The sequence below is a fragment of the Pelmatolapia mariae genome, linkage group LG12 (genome assembly GCF_036321145.2).
Source record: "Pelmatolapia mariae isolate MD_Pm_ZW linkage group LG12, Pm_UMD_F_2, whole genome shotgun sequence".
Lineage (NCBI taxonomy): Eukaryota > Metazoa > Chordata > Actinopteri > Cichliformes > Cichlidae > Pelmatolapia > Pelmatolapia mariae.
The window spans coordinates 18,191,465-18,206,274 of record NC_086237.1 but is presented as its reverse complement, the minus strand read 5'-3'; the positions used below and the strand labels follow the sequence as shown (position 1 = coordinate 18,206,274).

Sequence of the window (14,810 nt, the reverse complement as noted above, 5' to 3'; positions counted from 1 at the left end):
TTCCTGTTGGTACTGAATGATATAAATCAGCAGGAGGGGTACATTTGAGTAATGACATAATGGTATCCGGCTTGTGGACTAAATCTGAGAGGTTGATATGTCCCCTGGAAACCTCTTTAACAACTCTGACTTCCTTTTCTCAAAATCCTAAATGGATAGGTTCGCATTCCTCAACACCAAATGTTTTAATGAAAAACTGTTTCACTACGGCTTACAAAGAAAAAAAACCAAAAAGAGCCCTGCACATCCAAACAGGTTGTCAATAGTCGCTTAGCAACGAGAGCCACCACCAGCACTTCCCCTGCGTATCTGTTTAAAGAGAAATGCTGAGTGGACACCGAGCCCGACTTTCAGCAGAGTGCAGCAAACAGGGTTACAGAGAGGCAAAGGAAGTCTCTCCCTCGTGTCCTGTCCTGCACACCGGGTATGATTTAAGCACTCAGTGACTGATGCAGTGTGATGATCAGGCACAGGAAATTCCTGCCCACCGAATGGTTTGCGCCTTAAGGGCTGGCAGGGGGGCAGAAAAAACCCCCCAAACCCAAAACAATTCCTACTGACTGCAGAGAGACTGCAAGGAGAGGATGAACAATGGAGAAACTCTGCTGAGCAGGAAGCAAGGAAAAGTATTAGGGCGCTAAATAATTAGCTGCAGACACTGAACAGAAACAGGCCATTGTTCAGCTCCTACTGTACACGTGGGAGCTTAAAACCCCACTGACTCACCCACATGGTCGGTAGGTGAAAACAATATAGCTTTCCTCAGTCGTCTTCTCAATAAAGGTCACACAGGTGTGCTTCTCCCAGTGCCGCATGGCTTGGCGGAATATAGCCCGCTGGCTGCCTGAAAGGGAAGTCGGAGAGGGTGAGAAAACACACTCCAACAGCATTTCATGGAAGAATGGAGATGAATAGAAACACAGTGAACAGACGAGGCTTAAAAGTAAAGTCATACCAAGTTCAAAATGTGCCTTTCTCATCGTTAACCACCATCACACACACATGCAATTTAAAGAGTCCCAAAATGTTATATTTATCCTGTCAAGAATTCAATATTTGGTTTGCTTTTTAATAAATTGCACAACTACAAGCATATCAATTTTAAGGCGATGTAACAAGATCGCACAAGATCTCAGAAGTAAATATGGTTATTTCTAGAAGCAAAACACTATGAAGGGTACCACGTACTTTACTTTACAGACATCCAGTATTGTTTTAGAGATTATAGTTTACCGTGATTTGTGACTTTAAATGGGAATGAATGATGCTAATTATGTTTACCACATCTGGTCACACGTGAGCACATTACATGTTACTTACCACTAAAGTTTCCACTGATGACATAAGGAATGACGCCGTCGGGCCAAATGCGCTCCGGTCTGGATGTGGCAGCTCTTTTCCTGCGCCGTGCACCTTGCCTGTTTTGACTGTTTGAGCCTGAGGATTTGAACCAACCACGAGACAAAAAAAAGATCATTCAGAGCACTCCTGGGTGAAAAAACCCCAGCCGTTCCTCCAACATTGGCACAAAGAGATAACAAGCTCTGCTTCTACTTAATAGATTCCATTTTTTTATTTGCAAAAACCAAAGGGTTTCTTCAAGGCTTGAAGCCAGTTATATTAATGTTGGCTGGTTATTAAAAAACTAATTTAAGTAATTACATTAATTCCCTCAAAGAGACAGTTGTTCAAATAACACTGTACTTCTCGTTGTGCGCTGAATGGATTTTTATTAAAGCCGAGTCTTTTCTTCTTTCAAATTAATTTTAATGTCACTCATCCACACATAAATGCCACCATACAGACTAAGCCCCCACCTAAACCTGATTATTATTATTATTATTATTATTATTAAAGAAACATCCTTATGCGAACCTCAACTTTGATAAACTTGCAGAACAAGCATGAGCTCAAAGTGCATGTGATGAATAAGCCACAAGTAGATGTAGGCTTAGTCAGTCGATCTATTACATGATGCATATTTGCAGAAAAACAGATGGAAGTGATTTATCTGATGAAGCAGTTACTGCTGTGGTTTTAATTGGGATCTTGCATTCTACGTTAGGACACCAATTTAACTTGTAGAAACAACAAACAAAAGGTGCCAATGATTTATACGTAATCGAGCAACAAAACAATTAAGTTCCTGCGGCAAACACCATCAGGGGATTTTTCTTGTATTTGTAACATCATCCAGAATTATTAATAATAATTCTAAGAAGTTATGACTCGATAATGTGGTGTGTTGCAACTTCACACAAAATCCCCTTTAAACAAAAAAAAAAAAAAAAAAAAGGAGAAGTGACTCCAAACATGAGGAAATCTGTAGGAGTGAAAACTTCTGAGAAAGCCCATTAAACATATGCACCAAGTGAATTTAGTGGGTGCGCTGGGATGAAGTCATTTTTTTTCCTTACACAATCATATGTTTGTAAAGCTTAACAAAGAACTGTTGTACTTTCCCATTATTCTTTTATTTGGCCAAATCATTTAATGTATTACAGAGAGCTGGGACAACGTCTACAGTTCCCAGATAAAGGCTCCAAAGCTGATTTCACTTAGTTTTTCATTTTGCAGCAAAGGTGTGTAAAATAAATGTGTCATCACTGTGAGTTCTATTAACAAAAACCAGCAGAATCCATCTGATATAAGGGCGCTTGTCTAAACTTTATTAAAAAAAATTTGATGTAACACTTCTATTACAAAACACCTATTAACACACTGACCTATGTGCTTTGTGGTTGAGGTACAAACAGACATCACCTTCTTCCAAGGTGTACAATTATTAGAAACTTTATTGGGAAACGTCACCTGGGTGACCCTGATGAAGGCCTGAAGCTGCAAAAACAAGCGCTGGTTGTTGTTTCACAGCTATACTTGAAACGGTGCAGCTCGGCTCATCTTCTCTTAGTATATTTGATTAACACGCATGCCGTAGATTGCAGCACGCTTTTTAAATTTGCTGGAACAATGTGTTCTGTTGAATTTCAGTCCGCAGGACTAAATCTTAGCAGCCTGGCGAGATCAATTAGCACGTACACTTGTGCATGTGTTGTGGAAAAGGCTGATAACAGCCAAATCTGCTCGACTAACTGATAAGAAGTCCTGGGGAGGCAAAACTTGTGCGTGATGTGTTAATTAAAATAAAACGATTAAATCTTCCATGTTCGTTCGTATTTAGACGGGGAATGTTCTGGGTGGTGGTTTTTTTTTTTAGGTCAAGGCTTTAATCTGAAGATAAAGTACCCAAGACTTTTAACGTGACCTCTAAAGTGACATGATAATTGAGAAAAATGACATATCAAAGTTATCTTCACTGCCAATTAGGATCCACACCTGTGCAGGGTGAGCAGGTATTGATATGCGTGCAGCCCGAGGCGCCAAGCGTTTCTGTGAATGAATGTTGATCAGGGTGGAAAACAGCCACCTTGTGCAATGTACAGTTATACCGGCTGTGTTTTCCTATTTTGAGCTATACCTTTACACTACTTAACACTCGAATTTGCTGTGACTAAACTGCTCAAGCACACAGATGATTATTCAAAGGTGAGGATGTACTTGCAACCTGCTTCTGATTCATGAGTCTCATCTTAATTCCCCACCTTGGGTCAAAATTTATACTAAAAATCAAACCAACACGGTGAATACTTTAAGCTGCTGGAAATGTATTCATAATTCCCCCCCCGCAAAGAAAACTTTGCTTTTCTTGGCGCGCTTATTAACTCGAACAAACAGCACTGCTCAAGCACAGACAGATGTGGATATGCTTGTTGGTTCATGTTCGCTCAGAATTTACAGGATTGCGAAGTCCACTGGTCCCGGCTGACTCACAGCGGTTGATTAAATAGCACTTTTCACTGGAGAACATAAACCTGACAAAGCCCAGCAATCATTCTTAAACATGATGCTACAGGTGTAGCAACGTAATGATATCATGACAGTTGTAGGCATAAACATTTGAAGAGGGCTCATTAAAAAACACAAAGCTGCCTTCCGGCAGGTGCTGCTGGAGCCGACTCTCAGTTCGAGAGGTTGGAGCGGTTTCACGGCTGTAGTGTTGAGAGCACAACGTCTTTGTCTGCAATAATCGCCCAACCACACACCAACAATGTGGGAACCTTGTTCATTTCAGCTCTTTTGTTGCAAATTTAGACTGACAATATAAACTACTTTGCCTTGGTGCTACAATAACTACATTTTACATCATACTGTAACCTTAGAGGTCTTTCTGTCTGTTGTTGTTACCTGTATTTGTGCGATTAACAACCTGGACGGTTCTCGCTGCCAGATCTATTATTCTGTCCACTTTAAAGGATCGCAGGTCTTCCTCATCCAGAGCAATGTCTCCCAGAAAGGCAGCTGAAAGAGACACACAGAGACAGCACATGTCAGACTATGTGTAAGGCGATCCCACAATATGAAGCATCCGTTTGCACTGTCCTGTAGCCTCAAGCTTTTCCTGCTGCTCAGACTGGGAAGTCCAGCCAAAACTCTTGAGCAAGTTTCTTAAGATCACACACACACACACACACACACACACACACACACACACACACACACACACACACACACACACACACACACACACACACACACACACACACACACACACACACACACACACACTCCTTTCTGGACTCTGGCTCCGTTTACTCTCTTTATTGTGGAACCCAAGTAGAGTTGTGAAACAGAAGTGTGTCAGTTCGGATGACAGGAAGGCTGCCTTGTATTAACCCAATTACAGGACAGAAAACAAAAACAACACACTGACTTGTGCAATGCACAGAGCATGAACTTGCTAACCTACTGACATGATTTATGAAAACGAATCGAGTCCGGAAGGCAACATAACGTACTGTGCCGTGGCACACTTGGATGGTTAATGGAAGCTATCAAATATGCTACAATGAGACACTGACGCTGCCTTGACCGAGTAATATGGGGCACCTTGAACAAGTAATAGCTCTTTAATGGGGCCAAGGAGAGAGAAAAATAACTAAACAGTCCCACTTAATGAGGAATGTCCTTTATTAGATTTTTTTTTTTTTTTAACTAAAAATCTCCCGTTGCTGAAAATCCACTCTGCAGAAACTGGGTGCTTGGTTTTACGGGCTTTTAACACCAGCACATTTCCGGAATTTATAGCCAGGCCTGTATGCAGGACTTGGGAGGGGATGGGGAGTGGAGTGGGGCCATTTCTAGAGAAGGCAAAGAGGCTGCACTGTAATCCATCGCTAACCAAGACATGACAACTTGAGAAGGAAGAGAGGAAGGCGGCACATGAACAGAGAAGGCAGATGTGGAGCAGAAAGAAAATGACAGCCTTCTGCATGCTTGTTTGGTGGGTTAGTGTGATGGAGGTAGAGACCAACCCCTCAGGGGCAAGAAGCCCAGAGGACCTTTAAAATGCAGAGTAAATGGGAGTGATTTATAGCGGACGTGTTTGTCAGAAGTTTTAGTCTGTGATCTTAAATCTGACACCCCAATGCAAGGTGTCCTTACCGCAGAATACACAAGAAATTCATTTTGTTTTATTCTGAGCTCAGAATAATTTTGGTTTCTTTAAATACAGCACATAAATTTGGCCAGATATGACAGTGTATTTCCAGTATGTGTATGAAAGTTTTACTGAGGTCTGAGACATGAGAGAAAGGGATGGAAAGCACAATAGAGACACAAAAGAAAACCCCCACTTGGCTCTGGCATTCAAAGGAGTATTATTGAAACAATCTGGAGCTGGCTTTGGTAGATGCAGGCTGTTTAGTTTTTTTCTTTCTTACCCTGAAGGTCCTACAAGGATGCACAGCTGAATGACTTAATTAGAGGCTAATGGCACAATAGGAAAAGGTGTTTGTCACAGCTGGCATGGCAGGGCACGCAAAAAAGATTCCAGAGGTTAGAGGTCCTCTAATTTCTGCTAGCCAAAAAAAAACAAAAAAACAAAAACAAAACAAAAAAAAGAAACTGTCCAAATCTGAGACAAAACAGACCTCTCACAATCAGCACTCACACTGACAGCCACTGCCAAAAACACTACTGTTAAGGGACAGCAACCAGATGTTGAGCAGTGCAGGACAAACAGATCTGACAACAAAAGGACTTTTTTTTCCCACTTTTATCTTCGGATTATTCGATTCCCAGAACTAACTGAGTGCTGAAAAGAACAGACAATACTTAAAGAACAAAATTCCAAGTTATATAAGACAACACAGGCAATGTATAAAACACTACTGAAGCAGAAAAAATGGACAACACGTCCTTTCACGTGTAACGTTTCTGTATGTAACGTGAAAAGCAGCGATTTAAAAAAAAAAAAAAAAAAAAAAAATCTGAGGTGCGGGCTTTCTCCCACCCCCTGCGCTCTCCGAGTCCCAATCATCCACAACTGTTCTGGAGACAGGCCGGTTAATCCGCAGTGTCATTGTTCTCAGACAACAGTGGAGAATGAAGTGAGCAAATGCACAGCCCGGTGGCATTATGAACTCATTTCCCCCAGGCGCAGCAGTCGTCCTGGAGACGCTGTTGCAGGTTTATGGAAAGACTCTCAGGGATTGTGAATTAATCCCCTTGTCTCCTGGCTTTAATTATCCACAGACACACGGTTTTAGGATTCTTTTGTGTACAACTCTGGGCTGGGAATGAGGACAGGCTATGGAGAAAGGTGATAAACTTGCATGGAAACAGAGCGCTGACATGATGCAAAGTACAAACACAGTGAGATGGCAGATTACAGCCAAATGAGTGCGGCAGATGGCAAGTGATCACCACGGAGTACAGCGCTGCATCTCTTTCCAAACATTTTTCATTACCTAATTGACAACAGCTGCAACTAGAATAATAATATTAATATCCATGCAGAATAGCTGGGTGAAGGCAGTGTGCTTTCTCTCTCTTTTTGTGCAATAATCCATGCATCTTTTGCAAAAGAATGCAACTTAAACACACATAAATACAGGACCGATCTTTGAATCAATGAACTGAAAAAAAAATTGACATCTGATTAAGTCCAACCTCCCCCATCACTGTTTTTTTTTTTTAAGTTAATCTAAACCATCCTAATCCTTCTCATCTTGGACTGCCCATCAATCAGCATATCCAGTCAGATTACACATGAGACCTCAATCAAATTAATCCCATTGATTCGTGTAATGCCCTAGCCTCGACCTCTATGGTGTCAAATACTCCTGGACTATTCCCATAAATCTCCTTCCGTGAATACCAGACCACGACATCTGCCACTGAAACCTGCACAAACATCAATACTAAGCCTAAACAGACACTGAAATCAGCCTATATTTAGAAGGCCAGTCCACTCGGGAGAACACGGTTTACAGCATCCCCCCCAGTATGTGACCCAGTGATTACGGATGGGAAAAACTTGGCTAATATGCAAGCACGGAATGCATCACAATACCCCGGCACCGCCTTTCACCACTGTGTTTGCTGACAAATGCTGCAATTTGAATTCAAATAGAGGTCAGTGGTATATTGAGGTAAGGCAATTACCATCTGATGAGAGTGTATCACTAAGTTTTCCCAGGTAGAAGCCCCCCCAACCCTCTCAAGAGGAGCTTTTGTTTCTTTAGCAGCTGTTTGAAACTGAAATACACACAAAAAAAATAGTCAGGTAAAAAAGTCTGTGCAACAAGAATACGGAAACAAACTAAGGAATGAAGAGTGTGATGCCAGTTAGCTGTCCTTTGTGAAAACACCAGCTGTTATTTATGCTTACCTTGACATTTTCTAACACTGCAATTTGAGCACAGGGCAGGAGAAAGAAAGAAAGTGCATATCTGCACTGCGCTCGCTTAAAACAAAAAAACAAAAGAATGTAACAAACGTGTAATTAGAAGAAAGCTTCTGACAAAAGTAACAAACTACTGCTCGGGATTCAGGCAATTATTTTCCAATAAAAGCCTGACGTCTTGTCGCCCACAGCTGCGATCAAGCCCGAGCTGCTGTCATCGCCCTGCAGCGTCTATCGTATTGACAGAGGGGCTTCAGTTGCAAAGGGCACACAGCGAGAGACTGCCGCCCCTTTAACATTTCACACTCCATCAAGCCCATTAGCAGATTGGATTTCCCAGCTCATCCTCACCACTGATTACTGATATACCCCACTACCAGTCGAACTACCTCTAATGATTCACCAGCTCTCCAACCATTTGTCTTTTTTCCCCCCAATGCCAGCACTACACACTACTTGAGCTCCTTACACAGATGAATAATTCAGTGCCAGACCGTAAGGATTCTCACCTTTGACAAAATGTATTTTCACCATCCAGGCTTAATATTTCAGTTTAGACCGCTCTTTGCATACACACACCGTTTCGTGTGAGTTTTTCTCAGAACAGATGTGCAAACAAAAGTTTAAATGAGCTTGTGGGTGAACTTAATCTGGGAGTAATCCTTAACTCATAGCTTTCCAATAAATAATAACCATCTGCAGTTAAAGAAAACACCTTTAGTATTCATTACAGGCGGGGGAAAGAGAGAAAACAAAAACAATAACAATTCAACACAGCACGGATGAATCGTTTCGGGAAAACTGAACAATGAAGGAAAAACTGTTAGGTTGCTCATCATTCCAGGCCAATTAGGCATCATTTGAGCCACTTGAGTGAGCATTGGCAAAGCATTCAGGCTCTGCACTCACCCTTGGCTTTTCTGTAATGCAAGATTAGTTATTACTTAGCTCTGACGACAAACATATTGTTCAAACTAAAGCCCTGAGATCACGCCTATAGATTGGCTCCCTAATCACTTGAACCCTGCGGAGAGAGAAGTGGCAGGGGCTCTTTAATGTAAAAACAAACACTCAGTGTGGGCTCGGCTATATGGCCTGCATTCCATGATAAAAGAAAAGCATCTGCTTAAGTGTTGCTTGAGGGCCTCATCTTGAAGTTCAACAAGGCAGCCCCATCACCCCAAAGCAGAAGCCGGAGATAGAGCTGGATAATGAGCGGCATCTGTTTTGAACTGCTGTTTTCCAGCCACCTGGATTTTTTAAAACACACAATGTCCTTACACATGGGATGCCAGCATGTAGCTGATTTTACATCTACAGGATTGTTAATCTTTATAAAAATGCGAAAGCATCACAAATATACAGCTTAAGTCATTTCAAATGAATGAATCACAGTCGGATACCAAAAGGTGAGGGGTGACAGCGACAAATTCTTCATGAGCAGAAAGCAGACCAGGGTGAACGTACCAGGCCCCTTCATGAATGGGTCGCACTAACCTCACCTGGGATAGTGTGGCACGGTAAGACCGGCCTGCCCTAAATCTTGTTGCCGTGCTTTCTCTTGGCAAATGGTGAATGACCCCGTCTGTCTGGAGTGTTTTGGCCAGTCTGAGTGAAATGAAAGAAAACTACTTGCATAGGTGAGTTCATGAGAAGAAAGAGGTGCAGAGGTTGACCTGTCTGCAGATGAGGCCACAACAGCAAAGAAGCCTTCTGAGGTAACCTATTTTCAGATCTTTGGGGAAATTATCCATAATAACTGATGGTCTGAGAGGGAAACTGGACTCCTGCACTTCCTTCAAGTTGTAAAAATACCCAGCTGGGACAGCAGACTTTTGCCAATCACAGGTCGTTTAACACCTAAAGTCCAATTAATGTCCAAAGCAAAGGAGTCGAACAATCTAATCTCGTTAGAAAAAATAAATGTCTGCAGTGCACGTGTGAAAGCGGCTTTCATTTTAGACCCGTGCCATATGACGCGTGAGCATGTGCCAACGCTCAGAGCATAGCGGAGAGAGCTGCAGGAGAACTGTTGTCTGTTTTCAAAATTGCATTGTACATTTCTCCCTGCTGCAGTTTTAATGTGCACGACGGTCAGCCCACTCAGACTACGCTGTCACAGAGTATTTAATAGATTAAGATGTCTGCTTCATGAATGAATGCATGCATTCAGACAGTGACTACTTTTCCGATTATCATTTAAGCAGAGAAGACAACAAAAGCATGACTGATTCTCATCCATTTTTCATTTTGAAAACGAGTGGCGCTAATCTCAGTGGGTTGTTAGAGTCTTAAATGTTTTCCTGGGACGCTGCCAAGTTAGGAGTTCTGCAAACTAAGGAATTTTCCACTGGTTAACTCCTAAATAGAAGGCATGATTTCAGTGTTACTGCACTGCTAGATTAAATCAGTATACTTTTTTTTTGCCTGGACTAGAGATGAATGATTTAAACCTTTGTTAGTGTAAAACTTAAAAAAATTAAATAAAATGTTGACTTATCCATGGAAGATAGTTAAATTGTCACTCAGCTAACTAGCACTGCAAATAAGCAGAGCATAACAGCTAGAGAGTCCTCCTGCAATGATACACTGGTGCCAAATAACTTTTTAATTAAAACCCATTAAATTCATTTCCCAGACTTGACCAGGCTAACCACAGTCACTACTTTATGACTTCTCATGGTGGTACTTGAGTGTAAAGCGGGAGGGCTAAGTGAAAGGAAGAAAACTTGCCGTGAAGAAGAAACTCCCAGGGGGGAAAAAAAACGGCAGGCAGCATGGGAAAGCAGAGATAATTGAATTGACTAATTATAAAATTGAATGATAACGCCCAGACATCACAGTGCAGTGAGCAGGTAAATCCCTGCCTTCGGCCTTTGAGCGCATTTCCTCTTCTTTGATGTTGTGAGCCATCGTAGAAGAACGCATCAAGCAGCTGTAGCGCGACACTATCATCAGGAGTCAAAGTACTGAGATGGCATCATATTGAGATGTGATTTCCAACCCCCGCTTACAAAAATCTGAATGGGAGTCATTCAATTTCATGTATCCGGCAGTAATTTGTGAAAATCCTTTCACTGCGTGGAAGCAAGGACAGCCCTACAGAGGACGAGCACACACACTCCTCACAGTAAGCGTTTTCCTGGGTGGAAGCAGCATAACATGAAAATGCTGACCTCTAGCCACAGAAAGAGATCAGACTGACTCATAGTGATGGGCTCAGAAAAAATAAGAGAAAAATCAATAATCCACAAAATCAACGTTGGTGCCTAAAGACACAAGTCTGGTTTTATTTGTTTGTTTTTTTTGCTAGAATGAATGTCTCCGTCTCTGATGTATTAAACTGAGTGAGGAGGAGTGAGGAGGAGATCTTGGACATTTTGCTGCTTAGTAGGAAGAAGAAAAGCAGGTGGGTGTTGAAAGAGCTGGAGACTGGGGGGGTTCGAAAGAGTGGGAGTTCATGCTTGTGACCATCTCCCAAGCGCATGTCTTCAGAGAGGACCGTAAACAAAACCGTGCTCGCGACACCTCGGACAAACCGCAGAACAAATAATGATAACATCCTGACCCAGATAAACATCAGTCAGGACTGAGGATTATTAGGCAATGAGACTTTTCTTTTTTGTATCAATATTTAACAAAAAAAAACTGCTTCTTCCTAGAACTGACATTGTCATTGTTTTGTCAGTTTACCGCTCAACAACAAGAATCATCATTTACCAGTTAATCCATACTAGAGGTCCGGTACGAGCACTTGAATGACTCAGATAAGAGGACAGCGAAAACAGGAAGGAACATCTTCATCATTTGGACTTCACTCGCCTGTTTTTGTCATGTTTATGTACAACAACAACACTCTCAAAGCGCAGTCTTTAGATTATCCTTACTCCTCTTCTTTGGGTAGTTGGGTAACTAAAAGTAGGAGGACTGGACTCTGTTGTATAACTGTCTGACACATCAGAGACAGTCAAATGCTAAAAATCAGTAAGCACTTCCAGGACTTTAGAGGTCATTGTGACTGAAGCCAACTCTCTGTATCTGTAACCTGAATACTTTTACCAGATGGAAAAGGCAATCTGTTCAAACTTCCCCAAAGGGATTTGGCAAGACAGTGAGCTCACAGTACAAAGAAAGAAAGAAAAAAAGAAAAGAAAAGACTACAATGACAACTCGGATAATCTTTGGCAAATATAGAGGGAAAATATGCAGGTCTCACCGCAGGCAGAAGAAGCACATATATAAAGGATGAACCAGAAGTATGTACACCCCTGTGGAACATGACCAGTAAAGTATTTGCTTCATGATAAATTAAGAAATAGATAAACGCTTAAATTTACTATTTTAAAAACAGGCCTCATTCTGCCTTTCTTTAGATATATTTCCAGCTCCGCTTTGATTGAGGTGTTTTTGTTGCTTCTCTTTAAAATTCCCCCGAAAAGGTGCTGCACTGGATTCAAGTCAAGTGACATACTTGGACAGGCCATCATTTTTACTGTTTTTTTTCCCCTTTCTTCTTTTTCTTCTCTGGAGACTTTAATTTTGGCAGAGGGTTTTGGATCATCATTTACTGGAATATTGGTCCGTTCCCAGGCTTCTGGAGAACGGGAGCATCCTCACGAGCCAGCATTTTAGTGCCACCTTCCCCACTGTACGGGAGTCCATATTGGATGCACCCACTCTGAGCTGGACTAACAGATCTTGGTCTGACCAAAGAATAGGGTCCTAACATTAATCAGGCTTCTCTTTATCTTCTTTAGCTAAGCTTAATCTTGTGATTTTTATCGTTGTTGTTGTCAGAGAGCAATTGAGAGTTAGAAGTTACCATTGTGGAATACCCTTAGAGAGCTGTCACACAAACTGATTTCCACCGATAATCTCCGTGCCAACTCTGATGCACCCGTCCTTTTGTTTTTTCAGAGCCAAACTGTGCAAGCAGAGCACTGTGTGTTTACGTGTGTGTGTGTGTCCGTGGGGTCATTTCAGGAGGACAGCCACTGCAGCTCTGATTAGTGGCACCACAGCTAGTACCTCCTGATTTCTGCTGCGCCTGCATTTCACCTGGTAACTGATCTTCCTGTAGGCTTTTCCATCTGTGCCAAGTCTCACAGTCACATTGTTCAAATTCACTGAGGACAGGCACTTTTTCACAGCAGCCATTTTGACATGTAACCCAAAATAAACACAGGTCTAATTGATAAAAAAAAAAAAGTAAGTAATAATTAAGCTCAAATTTAGTGTGTCACAGCGATCCCAGTGAGCCCGTGCGAGCCAAAGCCAGGGGTTTTTGCCCCCATCTGAATGGAACTGGTCCGCATGGGCTTATATTAATTACACCTATGTTAACCCTGCAAGGACATGTCAAAATGGCTGCTGTAGAAAGTTATGCCACTCAGGTCATTTCATGAAATATTTGCAAGGAAATAAGGCCAACTTGAAATCACAGTCGTCCTGAATTTGCTCCAGCAATCCAAAGCTTTTTTAACTTTTGTGTCAGTGTTCACAGATCTGAGATAGTCTGTTGAATTATTCAGCTTCCCCTTTGGAGCCTGTGTCTTCTTTACAGTTTAAATACTCATATTTAATGCAGTTACTGTACAGTACTGTAAAATTATGATTTGGTTTTTTTTTTAGCTCTTACTGTGGAGGAGTGGAGGCTTACTTCTTCCCTGTACTGCAACAAATAAAGACAACCGCCAGCAGAGAAATATGTGCATAAATATCTAAACTCAACTGTACTCCACTTTCTCCCCTCCTCCACTTTGTTTTAAGTGGCCGTGCAAACAACCGGTAGGGAAAGAAAAAAACCCCGAGAGGAGATCTGTGCACTGACAAAAGCGGCCAGCAAAGGGAGAAGAAGTCTGCAAATCAAAGTGTAGAAATCCTTTGTTTCCCCAACAGCGCAGACTTTTTTTTTTTATTTTATTTTTAAGTATATAACAGAGGAGACAGCCTGCAGGAGGGATTTGATCACATTTTTAAGCATGAGTGCAAACAGCAGGCTCCAACTTTTTCAACCGAAAACTAAACCCCCCAGAAAACTTTTCATGTGTCGCGAAATGCACACAGAAAGCCTTCAATCGATGCGTTTTCATCCCTACGATCCGTGGAGCCGCTCTTTGAGCTGGGTTACACTGTGTACGCCTCGGATGGCTCAAACTGCAGAAACTATGTCACTTACTACAAAACAATTGCACACAATGTTCCCTCAAGCCTTTTAAAAACTACATCCACTACTGTCATCTCTCCAAAAGCGTTGCTCTGGCCGCTCTGTGCGAGCTCCACGTTGAGTCGTGGCATTTTTTTTTTTTTTTTTTTTTTACCTCCACATAAATATGGTTTTTAAAAAAGAAAATCATACACAGTACAAGAGAAAGAAAAAACGATGACAACTCAAATCTCACCAGCTTTGCAGGGATCCTTGTAGTCGATCGTCTCTGATGTGGCAGTGGGCTCCACATAGTAGCCTGGATCAATCGCGTCCAAATCGATCGCCAATATCACGCCAAGACATGATAGAAGAACCAAACACCTCGCCGAGAGATCCATGTTTGTGGAGGGGAAACGGCGAAAGGCGAGGGATAAAGGTAGAGGAGAAGAGAGGGACAGAGGGAAAGAGAGACAGAAGTGAGAAAGAGAAATAGAGTGAGAGAAAATGGGAGGTTTTTCTCTTTTCTTTTCTTTTTTCTTTTTTTCTTTTTTGGTCGGGGGGGACGAGATCCCTCTGGAGGGCGGGTTTTAAATCCAGCCTCTCTCCGGTGTTTTCTTGGCTCTGGGGGCAGTGATTTCTCTCATCCAGCCGGAGCTTAGGGCTAGTGCGGAGGACTGCCCGAGAAACTTTGATGATATGGCAGCCCAGCAGGGGCGGAGAAAATCCCCAATTACCACAGATGCACGTGTGAATTTTTATTGTTACCTTGTCTGCGCGTGAGTGACGAGAAACTGGCCGACCGGGAATGTCTCTTTGTGGGGAATTATTATAGTGACGGTAGTTTCCCCTCTGCTCTGCTGTACACACGGTCAGAGACCCGAATTATCTCCCCGGAACCACCGCTTTGTAAACACC

The 14,810-nt window shown here is 42.1% G+C and overlaps 1 protein-coding gene across 1 annotated transcript in view; it reads right to left on the bottom strand.

Annotated features, from left to right (window-relative positions):
- The window catches only part of bmp1a (bone morphogenetic protein 1a), a 30,244-nt gene extending 15,434 nt beyond the window's left edge, over positions 1 to 14,810 (bottom strand). The window contains exons 1-4 of the mRNA XM_063490041.1: positions 14,149 to 14,810; positions 4,246 to 4,359; positions 1,321 to 1,437; positions 727 to 844 (exon numbers count right to left, since the gene is read on the bottom strand). Coding sequence (XP_063346111.1) covers positions 727 to 844; positions 1,321 to 1,437; positions 4,246 to 4,359; positions 14,149 to 14,293 — 494 coding nt within the window. The 5' untranslated portion in view covers positions 14,294 to 14,810. The remainder of the gene's footprint in view (positions 1 to 726; positions 845 to 1,320; positions 1,438 to 4,245; positions 4,360 to 14,148) is intronic.